General features: G+C 56.3%; 1 protein-coding gene and 1 non-coding gene across 4 annotated transcripts in view; one reads left to right on the forward strand and one right to left on the reverse strand.

Moving 5' to 3' along the window:
• Positions 1-21,834, forward strand: part of Sp7 (Sp7 transcription factor) — a 41,591-nt gene extending 19,757 nt beyond the window's left edge. The window contains exons 1-3 of one of the 3 annotated variants that reach the window (XM_021643561.2): positions 11,409-11,547; positions 12,001-12,028; positions 19,163-21,834. In XM_021643561.2, coding sequence (XP_021499236.1) covers positions 12,008-12,028; positions 19,163-20,425 — 1,284 coding nt within the window. In that variant the 5' untranslated portion in view covers positions 11,409-11,547; positions 12,001-12,007 and the 3' untranslated portion in view covers positions 20,426-21,834. Of the gene's footprint in view, positions 1-11,376; positions 11,548-11,903; positions 12,029-19,162 lie in introns of those variants that run through there. The other 2 variants (XM_060388535.1, XM_021643560.2) reach the window with 2 other exon arrangements.
• Positions 5,967-6,071, reverse strand: LOC132656084 (U6 spliceosomal RNA). Its single transcript, XR_009594027.1, has one exon. It is a non-coding gene; the product is annotated as a U6 spliceosomal RNA (small nuclear RNA).
• Positions 21,835-23,088: the final 1,254 nt, after the last annotated feature.

A 23,088-nucleotide genomic window follows, 5' to 3' on the forward strand; every position in this document is an offset into this window, starting at 1 on the left:
AAGGCATGATGGTATACACCTGTAATCCCAGGCTTTGAGATGAGGAGGATCAGAAGTTCAAGGTCATCCTTGGTGGCCTAGTGAGTATGTACAGGAAGCTCAATAGCAAAAACAAAAAACAAAAAAAAACCCAATGCAACAGCCAGATGTCACCTGGTGGTGCACGCCCTTAATCTCAGCACTTGGGAGGCAGAGGCAGGTGGATTTCTTGTCAGTTTGAAGCTATCCTGGTCTACATAGTGAGTTCTAGTTTGTTTAAGACTGTTTCAGAACAATCAAAACACAGCTAAATGTCACATCATAGTCCATGCTTCCTTCTTTTCTTCCTTCCTTTCTCCCCCTAAGACAGAGTTTCTCTGTGTAGCCTTGGCTGTCCTGGACTCACTTTGTAGACCAGGCTAGCTTTGAACTCACAGAGATCCCCCTGCCTTTGCCTCCCTAGTGCTGGGATTAAGGGTGTGTACAACTGGGACTAGAGAGATGGCTCAGTGGTTAAGAGCACTGGCTGCTCTTAAGAATGGACCTGAGTTCACCAATCTTCTGGTGGCTCACAACCCTGGGATCTGATGCCCTCTTCTGGCATGCAGGTGTATACATAAAATTAAATAAACAAGTCTCCCCTACCTTTTTTAAAGGTGTGTACCACCACCATCCGGCTTGTTTTTTCTTTTCTTTTTTTTTGTAATTTATTTATTTTATTACCATTGGTGTTTTGCCTGCATGTATGTCTGTGTGAGGTGATGGATTCCCACAGACCTGGATAGAGTGACAGTTGTGAGCTGCCATGTGGGTGCTGGGAATTGAACTGGAGTCCTCTGGAAGAAACAACCAGTGCTTTGAAACTGCTGAGCCAGCTCTCCAGCCCCAGCGTTCCACGCCTTCAATGTCAGCACAGAAGGTGGCGGCAGGCCAGTCTCTCTTAGCTTAAGATCAGCTGTGGCTACACAGTGAAATCCTGTAAACATCACAGGAATATGGAAGGAGGAGGAGCAACCTTCCACTAGGGAGGCCTCTTGATTTCCTGTCTGTCCTTGAGAGTCAGCCTCCGGTTCGTTCTCCCCCAGGACTCTAGAATCCCTGCAACTGCCCGTTTTTGCTCTCCTGGACTCTGACTGTCTTCCGTAAACCTAGTGAGTGGATACCCTGCATTTCTGTAACAATGAAAACAGCCAGAGATGGCTCAGTGGCTAAGAGCACTGGCTGATTTCTAGAGGACCCGGGTTCAATTCCCAGCACCCACATGGCAGCTCACAACTGTAACCCCAATATCTGACACCCTCACACAGACACACATGCAGGCTAAAACACCGCTGCACATAAAGTTAATAAGTTTTGCAAAGAATGGAAACAGCTATAAGGTGCTCCGAGAGCAGCAACCAGAGAAGCTTCTTAGCATCTTTCCAGGACCCAGAGAGAGAGCTGGGTCAGACCTGAAAGCCACCCAGAAGGCGAAGGGGCTAGCGCTCAGTAGGGCACACTGGATGCCCTGTCTGTCCCCTGTGTAACCCGAGACCTTCCTGATGTACTCTCCCAGTATTTTTGGATCCCTAAGGTCTCCTTAAGAGGCAAGAAGGCCCAAGTCGAAGTCAGAAGGGTGTGGGGTAGGGCGGAGATAGCCCGGTGCTATCTATGGGAGTGTTGCCTTTCTAAGACTCGGTCTTGTGGTTCCCGTGTCGCCATGAAAGCCCATGGGTGTATGCTGTGGCATGCGGTGTGCGCCTGTGTCAGTCTGTGTGTCGGGGCAAGGGCTCCCTGTGGTGGGCAAATGCGTTGGGAGGGGGTGATGGTGAGGGCCTGGCTCCTTCCCCTCCACCCCCGGCTCTGCTCCCATCTGGCCTTGATCAGCGGGTCCCCGGGGAGGGAGCCGCGGTTTCGGATGCAGGAAAATGTTCCAGGAAGCGGCCACTGTGCTGAACCCGGCTCGGGCTCCCCCAGCGGAAATTGTTCCGGGAGGGAGGAGGGGAGGGAGTGTTGAGATAGGATTGGGAAGGGAGGAGGGCGGCTCATGGCTGCGCTCTGGGCGGAATAAAGCTGGGTGAGTGGATGGGAAGCTCAGGTCAGCCAGGATCCTGGATGCTACGACCTCAGTCATTTAATGCCGAGCTGGGAAAGAGGAAAAGGGTCCCCTTTCCTACTCCTTCCCTCCAGATCGCTTCCTTAGCCCAACACCGTGAACGCAGGCTGGAGGCCAGAATCCCTGGGTCTTGCCTGAAAACCGCTGGGCTGCAGAGGGCGCCCCTCTCCTCTCCGCCCCGAAGGGGCTTTGAAGCCCGCGTCCAGGACGGGGAGGGATGCCTAATTGGGATAATGGAGGTTAATGGGGCGCCTGGAGGGGGTGGCCACGCTCCTAGATCAAAGAGGCCAGCTCCTCGCGACCACCGCCGCCGGGGGGAGGGGCGGGGCGGCGAGCCAGCCAGCAGGGGGTGCTCTGGGCTCGCCGGAGAGCGGTCGTGGGGTCCGGCCCTCCCGCGGGCGCCGGGGAAGCGGAGAGGCGGGCGCCGGCCGGGTCAGCAGGATGCCGGCCCCTCGGCGCGGGGAGCCGGGCTGCCCTCGCGTCGCGGGCTTAGAGGGCGGCCGAGGCGGGCCCGGCCGGCATCTGGGGCGCTGGCCGGCGCGCAGGCCGGGGGCACCGCGCCCCGCCCCCGCCCTCCCGGCTTGGCGCTCCCTCCCGGGCTCTAATCGGCGCGGCGGCCGCAGCGGGCAGAGTCAGCGCCGCCAGTCTCCGGGACGCGACTCCCAGCAATTGTGGTCGGGACCGCAGATATGCAGCTGCCTCCTGCCCGGGCGCCCGGCCCGGCGTGCCCCGCCCGCGCCCCGCCCCCCGCCGCCGGGGACACTGAGGCAGGCCAGGGCTGCCCCGGCCCAGACCTCCCCGCCCCGTCCCTCCCCTGCGCCCGTGCCACACCGTCCCTGTACGCCCCCTCCAGCCTCCGCGGCGCTGCCCGGCAGTGTCAGTCTACCAAGCAAGTAGTTACCGTCACAAGGGCCGCAGGTGTGGTCTGGTGGCAGGTGTGGTTCCGTAAGACCACGATTGATCCCTAGCACCAGGTAGGTGGGTGGTGGGCGGCTCAGCTCGCGTCTCCTCCGCCTCTTCTTTCTAGGCGGGGTTTCTCTGCGCAGCCCTGGCTCTCCAGGCTGGTCTCGAACTCAGAGATCCCCTTGCCTCTGCCTCCCTAATGCTGGGATTAAAGGCGTGGGTGTGCTGCCGCTACAGCTGCTACCACCACCTGGCTGTCAGCACGAAGTTCTATTTTTTTTTTTTTTTTGTAGGTTTTAAAAAATTACTTAGCCAGGCGGTAGTGGTGCACGCCTTTGATTGCAGCGCTCAGGAGGCAGAGGCAGGCGGATGTCTGCGAGTTCGAGGCCAGCCTGATCTACAGAGTGAGTTCAGGACAGCCAGGGCAACACAGTAGATAACTTTCAGGATTATCCTTCTACCATGTGGGTCACAGGGGTAGAACTCGGTCCTCTGGCTTGGTGGCTGCTGCACATTATTCCTTTCCTTTTATTATTTAAATTTTTGTTTTGTTTTGTTTTTTGAGACAGTGTTTCTCTGTGTAGCCTTGGCTGTCCTGGACTTGCTTTGTAGACCAGGCTGGCTTCGAACTCACAGGGAACCGCCTGCCTCTGTCTCCCAAGTGCTGGGATCACAGGAGTGGGCCACCGTTCCTGGCTATGGAGAATGATTCTAATCTTTGTCACAAGCCTGGGAGTTCACTGGGCCTCGTTTGTGCCCTTTCTACACAAGAGGAATCTCATCACAGGTTAGACAGCTGGCCCAAGCCTGCGCCATGCTGGATAGCTGACTGACACCAGCTGCCTGCTTTCAGACCCCGCTTCATTCTCACCTCCGAGCCACACCAGCTTTCCAATACACGGACATTTGTAAAGGTCACCCTTGGGGTCAAGTCCAGCTGCCTTGCATGGCTGAGGAGACATTCCCCACCCCAGCCACCCGCCGGGCCTTTCTGTGTCCTACGGTAGAACTGGCAGGATTTGTGTTTGTGAAACACTCCACCACTATCTACAGTCCCTCGATCCCCACCCCCACTGTGTGTGTGGCAGGGTTTCACTAAAGTGCTGGCCTTGGTCTCACTCTGAAGCCAGGGTAATCCTTCTGCCTCAGCCTTGGGGGCAGCTGGGAATCCAGGCCTGGCTCAGCCTCCACGCTGGGCCGCAGCCATAGTCACCATCAGCATCGCAAAGGTGTGGATTCTACCCTGGGACACTGCACAGTTGCAACATTTCTGTTTGTTTGTTAGTTTGGGGAGAAAATGTCAGGATGTAGCCTGCCTGGCCTGCAATTCACAGCAATCCTTTTGCTTCTGCCTTCCATCTCGAGTGCTGGGATTGTCAGTGTGTGCCACCAGGCCCAGCCAGACCAGTTCTTAGCCTTACTGAGCCTTCCTCCGTCCTCCCCTCCCGCCCCCATCTCCTTCTGTTTCCTTCCTTCTTTCCTTACTACATAGCTCAGGCTAGCTTTAGACTCCTCCTACTTCGGCCTCCTAAGCACCAGGATTACAGGCACCAGGGCCACATCCAGCTTTTTTGTTTTCTTTCTACAGTAATGTTTCTTCCTGAACTGACTTAGATTAACCCTGTCTCCTATAACATCCAGTACTCACGCTAATTAAGACGACTTCTCTTTCACTAGTTGCTGGTTAGTCTGTGAGGCAGAGAGCCTGCTCAGTTATGCTTATGGTTGAGATCTTGTGCCTGGCCCTGTGCGCTCCGAAGAAAGCAGGTGCTCTTCCAACGTTTGCTGAATGAGTCAATGCTGCGTAGACTCGGCCCACAGCTCATACATCTGTGATCCCAACAATTAGAGCAGGGCTGTGCTTATTCAGCATGCAGGAGATCCTGGGTTTATTTCCCTGGCATGCCGAGAGAGAGAGAGAGAGAGAGAGAGAGAGAGAGAGAGAGAGAGAGAGGGAGAGGGAGAGAGGGAGAGAGGACGTGGCCTAACTGGTGGGATGCTTGCCTGGCACCCATGAAGTCTGGGTGTAATCCCTGATATCCCAGAGCTGGACATGGCTGCACGCTTCTGTGATCCCAGCACCAGAAGGTGGGGCAGGAGGCTCAGGAGCTCAAGCATGAGACTGCAGGCTAGTGTGAAACTCGCTGTGTAGTCTATCTTAAATATCTCTGCCTCAGCCTCCAGAGAGCCTGGTTGATGAATTTACTTTGTTTTGAAATTTAGTCTTTTTTTTGTTTTGTTTTTGTTTTTTAGACAGGGTCTCTCTGTGTTGCTCTGGCTGTCCTGGAACTCACTCTATAGACCAGGCTGGCCTCAAACTCAGAGATCCTCCTGCCTCTGCTTCCCAAGTACTGGGATCAAAGGCGTGCACCACCACTGCTTGGTTGTGAAAGTGTCATTTCTTAGCTGGGCATGGAGGCACACTTCTTTAATCCCAGCACTCAGGAGGCAGAGGCAGGTGGATCTCTGTGAGTTCAAGGCCAGCCTGGTCTGCAGAGTGAGCCCAGGACAGCCAGGGCTAAGCAGAGAGACCCTGCTTCAAAATCCAAACCAAAACAAAAATGTGTGTGTGTGTTTACTGTTTGTTTGTATGTGCATGGGCCAAGGATGTGACAGCACATGGACACCTTGCAGGAACCTCTTTCTCCTACACGTGGGTCCTGGCGATCAGCAAGGGACTGCTTTAGGTCACGGAGCCATCTCGCCAGCCCTCTCAAAAGAAAGATTTCATTTTAGTGTGTGTGTGTGTGTGTGTGTGTGCGCGTGTGCGCGCACACATGCACGAGGGCAGGTTCTGCAGGCCTCAGTGACATCAGACCTGGAGCTGAAGTGGGAAGTGGTTGTGAGCCACCCGATTTTGGATAGGAAGACCTGAACTCAGCCCCTGGGAGGCAGAGCCCGCTCTTAACCACTGAGGCGCCTCTCCAGTCCTCAAAGTTCTAATATATTCCATGTAACAGATTCCAGGGTATACTTTTTCTCTAAAAAGAAAAATAGGAAACGTTTCATGAATTTGTGCACCATCCTTGCACGGGCGTCGTGTTGACTTTCTGCGCTGTTCCATTTTTATTATATGTGCTGCTGAACGGAGCACTGCTGGGCTCATTTTAACACAGGGCATTTCCCAGAGGCTGACAGGGTCTCAGTTCAGTGCTGACTGTAGATACCCAAAGCAGGCTCCCGTGTTCCCGTTCTGTTTGTTCCAGCTCTCTCTTCTAACAGTATTTCTTTCTGATTCTGATCTCTCACCCCTGAAACTGCTCTTTCATTTCAGGGCTCAAATGTCAACTGAGGAAACTGAGGTTCAGAGAAGGGAACCAAGACGAGAGCCCTGTGGCCGCTGGAGACAGAAAAACCTGTGTGTATCTAGGTGCTGGTTGGGTGGAGACTCCTTTTCCAAGCTGCCTCGGATGGAGTCGGTCAGCCTTCTCCCTCCTGTCCTCTCTGAGCTCCAGACTCCTCAGCCTTAAATCAAAATGCTGGGCTGGCGTGTTAGGATGTATCCAGGTCCTGAGCCCACGGGTGACCTCGTGCCTTGACGCAGAAATGTTTCTCTAGTCCTGTCATTCCACAGAGTTCTTGGGAATGCTTGTCTGTGTCCCTGCCACGTGCCTACCGTCTGCATCCTCACCTCTGTCTCCTCTGTTCTGCTCTGTTTGGAAGTTCTTCCTTCCTTTATGAGGGAGGAAGGGTCATTTGCCACAGCGCACACTCGGAGGCCTTGAGCAACTTTCCTCCTACCGTGCGACCCACACTCAGGCTGTGAGGCCTGGCAGCTCGAGGCCTTCCCCACTCAAGTCTCTGGGTTAGCTCTGTTTTGTTTTTCCAGACAATTGCCACACTAACTCATATTGGACCAGCACTCATCGTGGAGCCTAGGGTGGCCTGGAACTTGCAACAGTCCTCCTGCCTCGGCTTCCTGAGCGCTGTGATTACATGCATACCTGGCATCTTTTGATTTTGAGATGTGTTTTCACAATGCCATCCTGGCTGGCGTTGAACTCACAATCTACCACCTCCTAGGAACTGAGTCTTACACGCAGACACAGTCTGGCTCCTTTGTTCTTCTGTTCTCCTATCTGTGGTGTCTTCTTCGTTCCCATCCCCTCTAGATTGTCACTGGAATCACCACTGCAGAGCAGGGCTGGGCCTGGGTGCTTGGGGGCGGGCAGTGGCCACAGTAGGGGCCCGGGACATGAGCGCAACTTTCCAGGCTTCTCTTCCAGGCCCCTGTGGTTGGGGAGCTCCACCGAGGGAGAGATGAGTCAGCAGGGCCACGGAGCAGGGGGGCAGTTGGGTGGGGGGAGGGACGCCTGGGGTTCCCCAGGGCCCAGGAGTCTGCTAAGGCCATCTGGGTCTCTGGACTCTGTGGGTGTGGGTAGTAATGGGTCAAAGGTGGCTCCTACCCTAGTAGGAAGCAGGAGGAGCGATGTGTGGAGGCCGGCCGTATCACACCTAAGCCCACATCTGCCTGTTTGCCCTTTGAGAGTCCTGTCAAGGCTCAGGCTAGCCTTGAACTGCTATGTGGCTGAAGGTAACTTTAAGTGCCTGATTCTGCTGCCCGCACCTGCCAAGCTTGGGGATCGTCGGCATGAGTCCGAGCGGATCCCAGAGCCGAGTCAAGGTCCCTGAGTCTGTGTGCATGTGTGTACAGCCGCGCACTTTCACGCTGGTATGAATGGGAATGGGGCTTAGCGTGAGCACTGCACATGGGCACACCCACGCGTCGGTGTGTGCTAGTGTGGACGCCCGCACATTACATACCGCGAGTGGGTTCTGTGTTCTCCGGGAAGTGTGCCCGTCTGTGTGCCTGACGGCGTGTTATTCCTCAGGCCTGTGGGGTTACCTGCAATTTCAAGGGTTCTCTTTGCTCTTCTCTGGTGAGTCTCTCTAAACAGCCTAATCCATAACAATTCCAAGGGAAGAGCCCAGGAGCACCCATGGCAGGGGTGGGGGGTGGGAGAGCGAGAGGGAGAGAGAGGGAGCCCACCTGAACAGGTGGGCACAGGCAGAGGCTGCAGAAGGAAGTGGCTCCCCTCAAGGAACAGGGTGGAAAGCCTCCCACTCTCCCGAGTTTCACTCTCCCTCCACCTTTTCGAGATCCAACTCATTAGGGAGAGCTGAAGGCAAGTTCCAGTCTCAACCCCTCCGGTCTGGGGAAGCCCACCCTGAGTCTCTCCAGGGAGGGCGGGAGGGAAGGGAGTGGTCCCCGCGGTCCTGCGGTTCAGCTGGCACTGGGAGATCAGAAAGGCACCATCCACCCGTCAAGGGACGTCCATCTCCGAGCTCAGCGTCTGGGTGGCCATGGGCGGAGGCTGAGGGGCCCCCAGGGTGGTGGTGGGGGGTGGATAGAAACCAGATGCCTAGGGGGTTTATACTGGAAGGGCCAGAGCCGCAGCCGCTACCCGCGCTGCCACATGGCGCCTCTGCCGGGCTGCCCCACCCCCGGGGAGGCTGGGCTGAGCGATGCCTGTGAGGGTGGAGGCAGGTCCCTGGTGAGGGACTCCAGTCGCTGCCCCCGCCCCCGAGGGCACTGGAGAGGCGGTGGGGAGCAGGACCCGGGAATACCAGGTCCGCAGCTGGCTTCCCACAGGCGGGCAGTCAGAAAGCGGGGTGAGGGCAGTGGAGGTGGCAGCCCTCCTTCAAGCAGCCCCTTGCCTGGCTGACGTGTGCCCAGGCTGCCCGTCTGGGCTCCTACATCAGGGCTTCTGGTTCTCCTGTCTGCCTGGGCCCACTCCTCCTGTTCTTTTCCTAACAAGAGGAAAGGTGGACCCTTGCCTGATGTCCACCCTCCGGACTCTCTCTTTTCACCTTTTCCCATCCCTTGCCCTTTCATTCTTTTTCATGTCCAAGCACGCCCGAGTCCCAACTGCCTCTCTCTGTTCCCTCGTGCCTCAGTTTCCCGATTGATCTCTCCTCTGTTCCTCTAGCACTGCGGTGACTTCCGGCCGGCTGCCCTTTCTTCTTCCCAGCTTCCCAGTTAAAGCTCTAGCCGGCAACAGGCATTTAGGCCTCAGACTCCTGCCCATCCCCCTCCCCACCCCAGGAGGAGGCTCCTAGGTCATAGGAATGTCCCACCACGGGCACTTCCTTCTGGGCAGACGGGTGGGGTGGCCCATGTAATCATCGGACACAATTATGCCCTATTTATACTCCTGCCCCGCCCCCCACCTGCTGGCAGCTCTACCTTCCAAACTCCTCCGGACCTGGCTCTTCCTCTGGCTGCTTCCCTTGTCCTCCTGAAGCCATCCTTCCTATCTTTGTTCCTCTGTGTTTGTTTCTTTTCCTTTTAAGGTGGCTTTCGTTGTTGCTGCTTTTTCTTTTCAGATCTCTCTGGGTTTTGTTTGTCTTTTTTTATAAATTGTTTTTATTTTATATGCATTGGTGTTTAGTTTGCATGTGTGTCAGTGTGAGAGTATCAGATTTTGAAGTTACAGACAGTTGTGAGCTGCCATGTGAGTACTGGGAATTGAACCCGGGTCCTTTGGAAAATAGTCAGTGCTCTTAACTGATGAGCCATCTCCCCAGCCCCTGCTGTCTTTTTCATTGCCAGGGATGTCTTTCTCTCTCTCTCTCTCTCTCTCTCTCTCTCTCTCTCTTCTTTCTTTCTCTTTCTTTCTTTCTTTCTTTCTCTCTTTCTTTCTCTCTTTCTTTCTTGACAGAGTTTCTCTGTGTAGCCCTGGCTGTCCTGGAACTTGATCTCTATAGACCATACTGGCCCAGAACTCACAGAGACCCTCCTGGCTCTGCCTCCTACATGCAGGGATTAAAGGTTTGTGCCACCACACCTGGCCTTTATTCTTATTTTATTTACTTGTCTATCTATCTATCCATCCATCCATCCATCTACCTATTGTTCTGTCTGTTCATTCATCTGTCTGTCTGTCTGTCTATTGAGACAGGGTCTTCCTATGTATGCCTGGCTGTCCTGGAAATTGCTATGTAGACCAAGCTGGCCTCAAACTCACAGAGATCTGCCTGCTTCTGCCCCACCAAGTGCTGGGACCAAAGGCGTGCGCTGCCACCGTGGCCGGCTCCTGTTCTCTTCTGATGCTCTCCAATCCCTTTCCAGCTTCTCTCGGACTGTTTCCCTTGCTCTGAGCGTTGTCAGGTCCTCTGGCCCTTCTGTTTTTTCTTTTGCTTCACTCCTTTGTTTGACAGCCACCTGGTTCCAACACTTTCCTTGAACCCAGGGCTCATACCTCATCCCTGAGCGTGCTCTACCACTGAGCTACACCCTCAGCCCTCCTGGGGAAGAGCTCAGACTGGCTGAAGCCAGAGGGGTGAGGTGGACTGGCAGTTACCAGTTAATAAATATTTCAGCTTTCCCTCCCCCGTCCTGATTGACACTCTTCCTTTCTCTCGCTTGGCCTGGTGGAGCAGTTGGCAGTCCTGATCAAGCACTACCAGATAGTCTTTCTGCACCAGGCAGAGGGAGGTGCTGCAGGGCCGTTGAGGAGGGAGCCGGGAGATCCCAGGCGGGAAGCACGGTGGGCTGTGAGAGGAACTAGCTACTGAAGGATGGAGATTCACCCCCTAGCTAAGGGCTGGAGGGATGGCTGAGCAGCTCAGAGCACCGGCTGCTCTTCTGAGACCTGGCTGCAGTTCCCAGCACCCACACGGCAGCTCACAGCTGTCTGTAACTCCACTCCAGGGGATCTGACACCCCCACACAGACATACATGCAGGCACAGGACGCCAACACACACGAAAAAAAATCCAAAATCCGTAGCCAAGAGGACACTAGGGATGGTAACTGGTAGAGCAAGAAACGATGGAGGCATGCCTCTCCCAAGAGGCCAAGTGTACACATGGAAGAGCTGACCCAGTGGCCTTCCGCGCTGACCCTCCTGCCTCCCTTAATCTTCTCGGGCTGCAGGGCCTGCCTACACGCTGAGGGCCCAGGTCTCCTCTGCTGGGGCAGGTTCGTCCCGCCCTGCCTCCCTCGCTCCAGGCTGGCTCTCGAATGTAACTCGTTGACAGTGAAAGTTTGGGCAGCAGAAGCATGCTCAGCAGGCTCAGCAGTTCATCCCTCACACGCCACACAACACACGCACACACCCGTGCACACACGCACACAGCCACGGCACCATCCCCATCCCGCAGTGGCTGAATGAACACAAAAGATTCTGCCCTGGGGCAGAAGGTGGGGGTGTTGGTGCCCACTGTGCCATCACGCTCATTGTGTGTGACCCGCCTGTGTCCATTCACCGCGGTGGCAGTCCCGTGTGGGAAGCAGTGTGTCTGTGCACACACCCATCCCCGGGTTTGCTCATGAGTGTGTGTGTCAGTGTGTTCCAGCCGCTGTGTGAGTGTCGTCCCTGATCCCCCATCCCCCCCCAGATCTCTAATTAGTGGTTTGGGGTTTGTTCCTTTTCCCTCCTGTTCCTTTCCCTCAGCAGCGCGGCAGCAGCCTGGTAGCTGCGGCGGGCGGCAGCCGAGCCTCTGAGCAGCAGCGGGAGTGGAGGACTGGCTCCGAGCGGGAGCGAGCTGGCCTGAGCAGATCCCCCAGGCCGCCGTGGCCAGCACCCTCCATCCAGACCTCCCGAGAGCGGACGGGACAGGTACAGGTACGCTGGGGGACTGACCACAGTTACCAGTTGGCTTTCTGGGGTACTTAGGACACCTGGGTCTACCAAGCCTCTTCCCCTTTGCCCACAGCACCCCCCAGGGAAGCTCTGACAGCTTGCCAGGGTTCCTGCTTCCCACCCGCTCCCTGGGCACCCTGTTTCCCCCCCTCCCTCCCGGATCCCTTCTTTGGGGAGCTCAGCAAATGGAGCAGGAAATTTGGACCCTCTGCCTCCCTCTCTCGCCCTGTTCATTGGATCCGGAGTCTTCTCCACTGGGAAAGCTGTAATTAGAGGGTGGATCCCTACAGACAGGGAGCAGCCCCCCACCCCAGTCCCTTCTAACTTTAGATCTCTTCTCTCCCATTCTCTCTTCTCCCTCCCTCTCCCTTCTCCCTCTCCCTCTGGCTCCTTCGTTCTCTCCATCTGCCTGGCTCCTTGGGACCCGGCCCCCAGCTTGAGGATGGCCTCCTCTCTGCTTGAGGTAACTGTTCCCTGCCTTCCTGGGAAAGCAGCTACAATCTTCCTGGTCCTAATCCCACCCCCTCAGCTCTCACAGACAGCAGCTGCAATGCTAGTCACCTCCAGGGTCCTTCTCGGGAAGAGGAGCAGGGTCCTGTTGGGGGGGGGCACCAAGCAAGGGCAGAAGCAAGGGAGGGGAAACAGAGCCAGGGGTCAGAGGGCAGTCAAAGAAGGAGGGAGAATTAGGTACAAAGAAAGCCAGAACCCCTAAGGTCAGATAAGCCAACTGACTGAAGGGAGTGAAAAAGTGATGGAAAAAGGAGGGGAAAGAAACAGGCGATGGGAAAGGAGGGTGGGAGGGCAGGCTGGCAGCAGAGGGTGCCTGAGCGGGCACCGAGAAGCCTTCAGCTAGAGTTCCTTGGGTCAGGGGAGTCCCATGTCTGGGGCTCCTCCATTAAGCATGGTCTGGTCAGGTCTGGCCCCCTGTGAGCTGCTGTGTGGGAGAGGAGGAGGGCAGCCCTGCGTGTGGGGGCTGGCCAGGGGAACTGAGCCCAGGCCTGAGAGGGAAGCAAGGAGGAGGGACAGGGTCTGAGGCCGCTTGCCCGGCTCACAAATATTTAGCTTTCAGCCAAAGACAAACTAAGCTCTATTTTGGGAGTGGGAGGCTCCAGGGAGCACTGGGCCACTTCCCCTCCAGGCTGGGACCCCAGCACCCTTGCCTCTGGCTGTGAAGATGGGGGGAACTAGGGCACCATGTGAGTTTGGGATCTTGAGAAATCAGTTTGTTTCCGAAACTGGGTTTCGGGGGACCCAAGATACAAAGTTGGATAGGGAGGGCTCGAAGCTACGAGCCTGCGTTCTTCCTGGCCTCTTGATGCTATTTCTGTGTGATAACCTCTAGGCAGCTTTCAGGGAGTCTCTGAAGGACTCTGGGGTGATGTAACCCTCCGTGAATGTCAGTGTCCTCCAGCAGGCTCAAATTGTCCCGATCCTGGGGCCTTCAGAAGCCCCTCTCTCAGCCTGATGTCGTGGCACGTAGCTTTAACCCCAACGCTTGGGAGGCAGAAGCAGGTGAGCTGGAGGCCAGCCTGGTCTAAACAGAGAGCTGCAGAGAGAGACCCTGTATGGAGAACAAAATAAAACCAACAAAATCTCTTTTCTGGGTGGGGGCCCCAACTCAGGTCCCAGGAGTCTTGCTCATCAATCTGCTTGATGAGTAGATTGACTCATCAGAAAGCCGGCTAGCTCAACCTGTAGGAGGGCTGGTGTGTGTGTGTGTGTGTGTGTGTGTGTGACAGCAGGAGGCCTTTGATACTGAAGTGTCCACTGGCCTGTTAAGTGTTAGAGTGCCTGCATTGCTGAGTTTGTGACTACAGGTGTGTGTGTGCATCTGTGTGTGTGTGTACAAGAGTACATTTACGCACAGAGAGTGGATTATCTTAATAATGGTGGCGTGTGTAAGGCTATGAAATAATGGCCTTGAGACTGGGTCTGGGCTCATAGCACTCAAGCTAGTGGGGTGAGCGGGGTCTGGGAGCAGACAGGAGGCCCAGGCTGGAGGCCTGCTCTGAGCCTCGCCGTGCACACATTGCTCCCATGTCCCCATGTCCGTTCCGCAGCAGATTCATAATTTACTTCATTATTGTGTACATGTATGACGATGAGCACATAGTTGCCGCTGCTCACGAGTGGGGGTCAGAGGACAACTTTTGCTAATCTGTTTTCTCATTCCACCTCGGACTCTGGGAATCGAGTTCAAGTGGGCAGTCTTTCCTGGAAAGCTGCTGAACCTTTGGTGCTTATTATTACCATTAATGTTTATTCAACAGACTCGATTTGAGCCATCATTGAAGCAATGGTTTTGAGGAAGCAGGAGGACAGAGGTTCTGGGTCCACCAGGGCAGGGACAGTGTCAGTGGGTATGAACACCATGCCTGCCTTGCCAGCGTGGCACTAGTGCCTGGGGGAGGGGCAGTTCAGGACTTTCTGGAAAGACACAGGCTTGGGGAGGCATTTGGCAAGAGAATGTGTCCTGGATGCTAGGCTTTAAGCGCCCCCTACTCCAAGAGCAGATGCCCTAATAGCAGACTCGCCAGTCTCTCCGTTTCTTTTCATCTATCTGTCTATATCTGTCTGTCTGTCTGTTTACTTTAAGACAGGGTATTTCTTCATAACTCTGGCTGTCTTAGAACTTGCTATGTAGAACAGGCTGTCCTCAAACTCACAGACTCTGCCTCCCCTCCCCCACCCCCAGTGCTGGGATTAAAATCATGCCACCACATCAGGCAGTCTCCCCTTTTCTTTTACTTAATTTTTAGGGTCCTGGGCTCCTTATCTCCTCCCAATGCCTTTGGAATCCCTCTACACAGTAGAGGTGGGTTCTTCAGGATTGGGAGAAGCCAGGGATTCAGAGAGCAAAGCAGCTGCTGGGGATAAGACACTTGGTTGAACTGAGAGGGGACCAGGGGGGAGATGAGCGGGAAAGGACACTGGGCAAGGAGCTGGGAACTGAGCTAGAGTCAGATACAGCCTGGTGCTGGGTGGCTGCTCAGCATGGAAGAGACCTTTAGCCTTCAGTTCCTAGCATGCTAAAAGATACGCATTAAAAAGAAAATAAAATTGTAAGAACTGTAAAGCTGCGTGCAGAAGAAACTCGGAAGAACGCTGGAAATTGGGAATAGGGACCTCAGGTGCTCAACAGATGTGGGGTCTGTCCCAGCCCGCAGGTGTGTAGGAAGCATTTCCACCTCGAGGTGCTTGGAAAGAGGGGGTCCCCTTGACTCACTTGACACCATAGCAAAAACCAACTGAGACAGCTGCTGGCATGACCTTTCTTTACAGACTATTATTTCAGTATGCTAAGCCTTCAGTTCATTTCCCTTCCTTCCTTCCTTCCTTCCTTCCTCCCTCCCTTTCTTCCTTCCTTCCTTCCTTCCTTCCTTCCTTCCTTCCTTCCTTCCTCCCTCCCTCCTTTTTCCTTCCTTCTTTTCTCTCTTCCTCCCTCCTTCCTTCCTTCCTTCCTTCCTTCCTTCCTTCCTCCCTCTCTACTTTCTTCCTTCCTTCCTTCCTTCCTTCCTTCCTTCCTTCCTTCCTCCCTTCCTTCCTTCCTCTCTCCCTCCCTCCTTCCTCCTTCCTTCCTTTTTGAGACAGGGTTTCTCTGTGTAGCCCTGGCTGTCCTGGAACTTGCTCTATAGATCAGGCTGGCCTCAAACTCAGAGATCTGACTACCTCTGCCTCCAGAACACTGGGACTAAAGGCCTGTGCCACCACTGCCTGACTCGGCTAATTTAGTTTTTTTGTTTTGTTTTGCTTTCTCAAAACAGGGTTTCTCTGTGTATCCTTGACTGTCCCAGACTCACTTTGTAGACCAGGCTGACCTCAAACTCAGAGAGATCTGCCTGCCTCTGCCTCCTGAGTGCTGGATTAAAGGCAGGTGTGCACCACTAGGCCCTTCTAATTTTGGTTTTTGAGACAGTGTCTCACTGTGAAGCTCTGACTGGCCTGGAACTCACAAACTCACAGAGATCCACTTGTCTCTGAGTGAAGGGATCAAGGGCGTGGGCCACCAGAATGGTTAAGCTTTTTATTTTAAAGGGTGGTGGGGTGGGGCATGGAACTGGACACCGGAGAGTGGGTACCTTGGTTTCTATAAGGTGATGCGTGAGCTCAGATATAGGGGCACATGCTCAGAGCTCTGAAGCTTTCCTCAGCTCCCAGAGAGCAAGCAGCCAGAAGAGGAGACTGAGGATGCTAGAACTCAGCCTCCAGCGCTGGCTCTCGGAGGGCTCCAGTACTCTGCTTTTCTTCTGGCCTTCAGGGGCCCAGTTGGCCTTGCTCCCCAAACTCGGGGTCTCATGTTAGCCTAGGGTTGGCTGTCTTCTTTCACCCCTCCCTGCTTCCCCACAGCTGGGTGGGGTCCCAGGGCTTGGCTGAGGCCCTTGTGGCCACAGTGTGAGGGCCGGGCAGGCGGGGGACCGCGTCGGCGTTTTTAAAAATAAACCGACCGCAGGGAAGCCACCGGAGCCGAGCAGGGCCATGCTGGGCAGAGGGGGAGGGGGCGGCAGCTAACGGGGAGAAGGAGGGAGGAGTGGCCCGGTCTGGGGGTTTTCTGGAGCCCATCGCCATGGTGGGCTTCTCTTGGGTGGGAAGTGAACGCCTTCCTCCTCCCTCGTCCTTCACCTCCCGTCTTTTCCTGTGTTTTCCTTCTTTCCTGGCCCAGGCCCTCTTACCACCTCTTTGTTTATTCTGCTTTCCTCACTCTCCCTCCCTTTTGTCTTTTAACTTGCCTGTCCATCTTTGCCTCCTAATGCAAGCTTCTCCCTTTGTGGGCCCTCCTCCTCTGTGGAGCTTTGCATGGCAGTTCCTCAGGCTCAGTGTCCTTTGTGGGCCATGTTTTTGGGGCACCATGTGTCCTTGAACTCCCATGTTGCTACCTCTCCTTCAGGCTAAGATTTGACATTTGACTCCAGCCCCTGAGCTCTTCCTCCTCCATTATAGGCTCCAGTGAAACCAGCGCTGGGAGAGCCTAGGAGGGTACTGTTGGACAAGTGGGTATGGACTTGTTTTGGTGGCTCATGCCTGGGAGTCCACAGGATTGAGAGGACCTCAAAAAGAGAGAGACAGAGAGACATATAGAGACAGACAGAGAGAGACAGAAGCCCACACAGAGTTGGAGTGCTGGGCAGGGGTGCAGTACAGGAGTAGTGACTAAAACCTTGACACCCCAGCCTCACCCCACCTCTGGGATTTGGCACCACATCACACACACATTAGGAGCCAGCAGGCTGGTCTGAGAATTCCTGTCTCCTTTGTATGTTTTACTAGAGACATCAGACAATCAGACAACTGACTTTCCTTTTCTTTAAAGATTTTGTTTATGTGTGAGTGCTCTATCTGCATGTACATGTGTGTGCCTGAAGAGGGCGCCAGATATCACTATAGATGGTTGGGAGCCACCATGTAGTTGCTGGGAATTGAACTCAGACCTCTGGAAGAGCAGCCAGTGCTCTTAACCTCTGAGCCATCTCTCCAGGGTTTCTCTGTATAGCCCTGGCTGTCCTGGAACTCACTCTGTAGACCAGGCTGACCTTGAACTCAGAGGTCTGTCTGCCTCTGCCTCCCCAGCACTGGGATTAAAGGCATGGACCACATCTAGCACTTTTCTTTTCTTATGTATGGGCATTTTGCTAAATATATGTATGTGTGTTCTGGGTACCTGTGGAAGGAGTTGGATCACTCAGAACTAGAGTAACAGATGATTCTGAGCTGCTCTGTGTATGCTGGGAACCTAACCCCAGTTCTCTGGAAAAACAGTGAGCACTCTTAACTGCCAAGACATCCTCCACCCCCAATGGCTAGCCTTTAAAAAAATGTTCGGTACACACATACACACACACACACACACACACACACACACACACAGAGAAGGAGAGAGAGAGAAAGAGACAGAGAGTGAAGGGTGTATTTATATGAATGCCATGTCATAGCCTGTGAGGAAGGCAGAGGACAGCTTTGTTCCTGCCTTCCACAGTGTGGGTTGTGGGGTTGAATTTAGGTCACAGGGCTTGGTGGCAAATGCCTTTACCCACACGTGTCGCTGGTCCTGTGGCTCAAGCCTTTGGAGGATGTCTTTATTTCTCTTCTTTTAGTGAGCTGATTTGGTTGAACCAGGACCTTGCACATTCTAGCCAAGGATGCTGCGATTCTTCCCAAGTGACTCTGATGTCAGGAGGGACCAGGGGCTCCTGAGGAATGGTGGTCCTGAGGGTGTCAGATCGGTCACAGCAGCTTGGCAGGCATCAAGGAGATACTTCTTTCTTTTCTTATGTTTTAGGTTTTTTTTTTTTTTTTTGAGACAAGGTTTCTCTGTGTAGCCCTGACTGTCTTAGAACTTGTTCTGTAGACCGGGTTGGCCTTGAAGTCATAGAGATCCGCCTGCCTCTCCTCCCCAGTGCTGGGACTAAAGGCATGAGCCACCACTGGTGTTCTAAAAGACCCCCACCCCACAAGCCCACTTCCCTGCCTTCCTTCGTTCACTGCACTTCAATGGTAAGGTGCCCCCTGTGTTGGGGACACAGACACAGTGGCTAAGGCTGTAGGGGAAACTGGCTCCCTGTCTCAGGAAGTCTTGAGGACTTTGTACTCTTCTGCTGCCCAAAGGGATACCAGCTAGTACCACAAAACAGGGGGCGCCCAGTGCCTGCTTAAGAGACATTCTTGCCTCGCCACAGTCCAGGCTTGGCTGAGGCCCTGCTCCCTCTCAATGTCCCAGTGTCTCTGCTGTCCTGTCTGCTTCCCAGGTCCAGAAGTCCGTGCCAAGAGATTCCTCAGTAGGGACATGTGGGCTTGACCTCAGGGAGACGAGGCAAGGTGCCTTAGTCAGGAGCTGAAACAGAGGTCAGCAATGGAATGAGGTGAAGTCGGAAAAATCTGGAAAGGGGTCAGATAGTGTGCCCAGGGCTGCTGCTTCAGTCTGCGCCCCACCGTGGTCTCTGTGGAGAGGGTACAGAATGAGGTATCCTGGCTGGCTCCCAACTCCTGGCTCAAGTGACTCTCCTGCCCCAGCCTCCCGAGGAGCTAGGCTTTTTGTTTGTTTGAGGCAGAGTCTGTCTGCATAGCCCTGGCTGTTCTGGAACTTACCATGTAGACCATGCTGGCCTTGAACTCACAGAGATCCTCCTGCCTCTGCCTCCAGAACACGAGCCACTGCACCCAGCCTGTTTAATGTCGCGATGGGGCCTAGGCCACCTGTCTGGCCTGGAATCTGCTGTGTAGCTGAGGATGACCTGAGCTCCACCTAAGTGTTGCCCAGGCCAGGCTCCTCTTGGAGGGCTTTTTTTTTTTTTTTTTGGCTCTGGCCATAGCTTGAGCTTGGCTTCTGTCTGCTTCAAATGTACTTTCCTCGGGGTCCAGGCCCTGAATCTCACCTCAGCCAGCTGCTTCTCTAATCTCAGCTCTTCAGAGACATCTGTACACCCCATTCACTCCACCATCGGCCCTTCTTCCTGTCAGCCGCACTGGAGGAGCAGGCTTGCCTGGCCCCGCTGGCCCACCACTCTCCCCCTCTTAACCTCTAACCCTCACCTCTGCACTCTGCTCTCCTGGTCTGGAGGTCTCAGCCCCGCAGCTCCACCCTTCACTCCGCCTCTCTCCCCAGGAAGAAGCTCACTATGGCTCCAGTCCCCTGGCCATGCTGACAGCAGCTTGCAGCAAATTTGGTGGCTCCAGCCCTCTGCGGGACTCAACAACGCTGGGAAAAGGAAGCACGAAGAAGCCACCGTACTCCGACCTTTCGGCTGCCAAAACCATGGGGGATGCCTACCCAGCTCCCTTTTCAGGCACCAATGGACTCCTCTCACCTGCAGGCAGTCCTCCAGCCCCCACCGCTGGCTATGCCAATGACTACCCACCCTTTCCCCACTCCTTCCCTGGGCCGACCGGTGCCCAAGACCCTGGGCTACTAGTGCCCAAGGGGCACAGCTCCTCCGACTGCCTGCCTAGTGTCTACACCTCGCTGGATATGGCACATCCCTATGGGTCCTGGTACAAGGCAGGCATCCACGCAGGCATCTCGCCAGGTCCCGGCAACACACCCACTCCTTGGTGGGACGTGCACCCTGGGGGCAACTGGCTAGGTGGAGGGCAGGCCCAGGGTGATGGGCTGCAAGGGACACTGTCCACAGGCCCTGCCCAGCCTCCACTGAACCCCCAGCTGCCTACTTACCCATCTGACTTTGCCCCCCTTAATCCAGCTCCCTACCCAGCGCCCCACCTCTTACAACCGGGGCCCCAGCATGTCCTACCCCAAGATGTCTACAAGCCCAAGGCAGTTGGCAACAGCGGGCAGCTGGAGGGGAGCGGGGCAGGCAAAGCCCCTCGGGGTGCAGGCGCGGGGGGCAGCGGCGGGTATGCGGGCAGCGGGGCGGGCCGATCTACCTGCGACTGCCCCAACTGCCAGGAGCTGGAGCGGCTGGGGGCGGCGGCGGCCGGGCTCCGGAAGAAGCCCATCCACAGCTGCCACATCCCGGGCTGCGGCAAGGTCTACGGCAAGGCCTCGCACCTCAAGGCGCACCTGCGCTGGCACACGGGCGAGCGGCCGTTCGTCTGCAACTGGCTGTTCTGCGGCAAGAGGTTCACCCGCTCGGACGAGCTGGAGCGCCACGTGCGCACGCACACCCGGGAGAAGAAGTTCACCTGCCTGCTCTGCTCCAAGCGCTTCACGCGGAGCGACCACTTGAGCAAACACCAGCGCACCCACGGGGAGCCGGGGCCCGGGCCGCCCCCGAGCGGCCCCAAGGAGCTCGGGGAGGGCCGCAGCGTCGAGGAAGACCCCCAGCCGCCCCGGCCCTCCACCTCGCCCGCGCCCCCCGAGAAAGCCCCCGGAGGCAGCCCGGAGCAGAGCAGCCTGCTGGAGATCTGAGCTGCGCGCGCCGGCCCGCAGCTCGGGGCCTGCCGGGCCCTCGGTGCGGAGGACCGCTGCTGGCCTCCGTCCTCCCTAGGCATGCTGTACTTCTGTCCGCCACCGCCCCCTCCCCGCCGTCTCCTCTCCCTGTCACCAGTCCCCGCCGCCTCCTCGCAGGCCAGGGCGCGCCAGCCTCCTAAACCTCCTCTCTGCCCCTGTTCACAGATCCCCTCCCTTCCCTTCCGTTTGGGCTCCCATCACTGTCTCCTCATGAACTCTGCCATCTAGTCTTCTGTCCCCAACCTCATTTGCCACTTCCCCGCAGCCCCCAGGCTATCTTCCCGACCTTCCTCTCCCCTCCCCCCCCCCCCCCCCCCGCTTTCCATTCCCTTGAGCTTTTTTTTTTTTTTTTTTAACAAACACAATGATGATGATAATTTATTGCCCCCTGGTGGGTTCTTCGTCAGGAGCCGGAGTTAGGGAGATTGGTGTTAGCAACCCGGCTGCGAGCAGAGTGCCAAGAACGGGCAGACCAGTGGGGATCTGATCCCAACGATGGGGTGACCCCAGGGTCAGGGAGGCTGCCCCAGTCTTGATTACTTAACCCCTGAGCACCAGGAGTAAAGAGTAGTACTAATAATAATAATAATTCTATTTATCTAAGTTATCGTGACGGGTCAGGTGGAGCGAGCTGGAGGGGGAAAGGGGCCATTCTTTACTCTTGGCTAAGGAGGTTCTAGTCGAGTGCATCTCTGTACAGAGCCATAGTGGAGACCTTGTTCGAAGGTTTCTGTCACGGCGGCCTCTTTCTCAGCGCAGTTCCAGCCCCAGCCAGAAGCTGTGAAACGTCCTGTCCTGCGGAGGGGGGGCCGGAATGTACCCCAGCTCTCTCCACCGTCCCTCTTCTCGCACCCTGTGACCTCATCAGGCTAGCCCCTGCTGTCAGGGTTCTGGAGCGCTTGCCGCTGCCGCTTAGATGTGCTCTTTGGGGGACAGCCCACCTGACAGGAGGACTTTGGTTTGGAGGTGCCCCTCCTGAAAAGCAGGTGGGGAAAGGCTTTCTCTGGGATCAAATTCAAATAAATCAAGTATTTATTGAACGCCTACTATGTGCAAGGCCTGGTGCCTAGAAGCCATGAGAAAGGATTTATAGCAGGACAGAGGTTCCTAAACTGATTTGGGGGTACAGCCACAGGCCCCCATCTAGGAGTTTCCGCTCCTTTCCAGTGACTTTTAAAGCCGCTTTGTGCCTTTGAATGCCTTTCCTGAGACTTTTGGATCTTCCTCTTCTGTCCTCTGCTCCTTCTATAGGCCCCAAGATAGAGGGTAAAGCAGTGGATTGTGGGAAGAGCGAAACATCGTTGAAAGGATCATCCCCTTGTGGAGTCTTTCTTTTTTTTAATTTAATAAATAAAAGTTCGATTTGACCTTGTGTCTGGTGAGAAAGGGGGTGGAGGAGGGAGATGGCTGGGCCACGGGACATTTCCTTAGCGAACCACGGGCTTCCTGCGGGAGGTGTTTAATCCGGACCTGCTGCACTCCGAAAGTTCCAGAAGGAAGGCAACTTGGTGGGTCACACCTAGCTGAACTTTGAGGCGCCTAGGGCTATGGGCAGGGTCGGAAGGCGAGCGCTTCCTGCGGGCTCTTTCTCGTCGGTGCCAGCGACGCTTGCACGCACCGAGGCGTGCGTTCGCGTGCGGACGAGCGCGGCGTGGCTGACCTCCGGGCTGGCTGACCCGCCTGGCACGCACCCACCCCCTGCCCGGGGCCTGCAATCAGCCGTGCCTGCCTCGGAGTCAGTGGAAGAACAAAAGACACTCTGTGGCGGCCGGCCCCGGCCACAATAGGGCTTTGTGCGGCCGCCGCCCCCAGGCTCCCCCGCCGGGCTGAGGCGGCGCGGAGGGCGCCCGGCCCGGCCCACCTCGCCGCGGGCGCGGAGGCGCGGGGCCGCCCCGTGCCCAGGTGCGAGGTGCCCGGCCCTCGGCAGGGAGCGGCGCTGGGAGGAGAGCGGAGAGGCGAGGATTGTGGCGCGGCCGGGGCAGTCGGCGGAGACCGGGGGCGCCGGGGCGCACACCGCAGGCGGAGGCGGGGGCGGCCCCGGGTCTCGGGGCGCGCGGGACCCCCCAGGGGCGGCTGTCGCCTCGCAGGCTCCGCCGGGCCGGTGCCAGCGCCCGCCCGCCGCGGCCTCGCGGTCCTCCCCTCCCAGGCCCCTCGGCCCCTTTCATCTTGCAGACTCGGCTTGGGGTTTTGCTGGTTTCTGTAGATAAAAACCGCCTCAAATAGCGGCGGCGCGACGCCAGGACAAACAGGGCCGGGCGGGCCATGTGCGCCTGGTTACCGGCCCGGGCGCCCGGCTCCGGAGGGCGAGCTCGGGCCCCGGCGATGCCCCCAAACCGTGGGGCCGCTGAGAAGGGCCCGGCCGCGGCTTGGCCTGCCCGGGGCTTCCCGCTCGGGTCGCAGGAGGCGCGGCGGTGACCTAGCCGGGGTGGCTGCCCCGGGGCTGTGGGCGCTGCACTGCCCGGGCAGACGCGCCCTCTAGTGGGGCAGCGCGCTAGGCCTGGACTTCGGCCTCCCTAGAACCCGCAAATTGTAAAAACCGTTTTAAAAAATGTGCAGTTAGCAGCGTGGAAGACGAGGGCCGTGCTCGAACGAGGACACAGTAAAGGCTGAACCAGACGCCC

This window comes from Meriones unguiculatus, chromosome 8 (genome assembly GCF_030254825.1).
Source record: "Meriones unguiculatus strain TT.TT164.6M chromosome 8, Bangor_MerUng_6.1, whole genome shotgun sequence".
In the NCBI taxonomy this organism is placed as follows: domain Eukaryota; kingdom Metazoa; phylum Chordata; class Mammalia; order Rodentia; family Muridae; genus Meriones; species Meriones unguiculatus.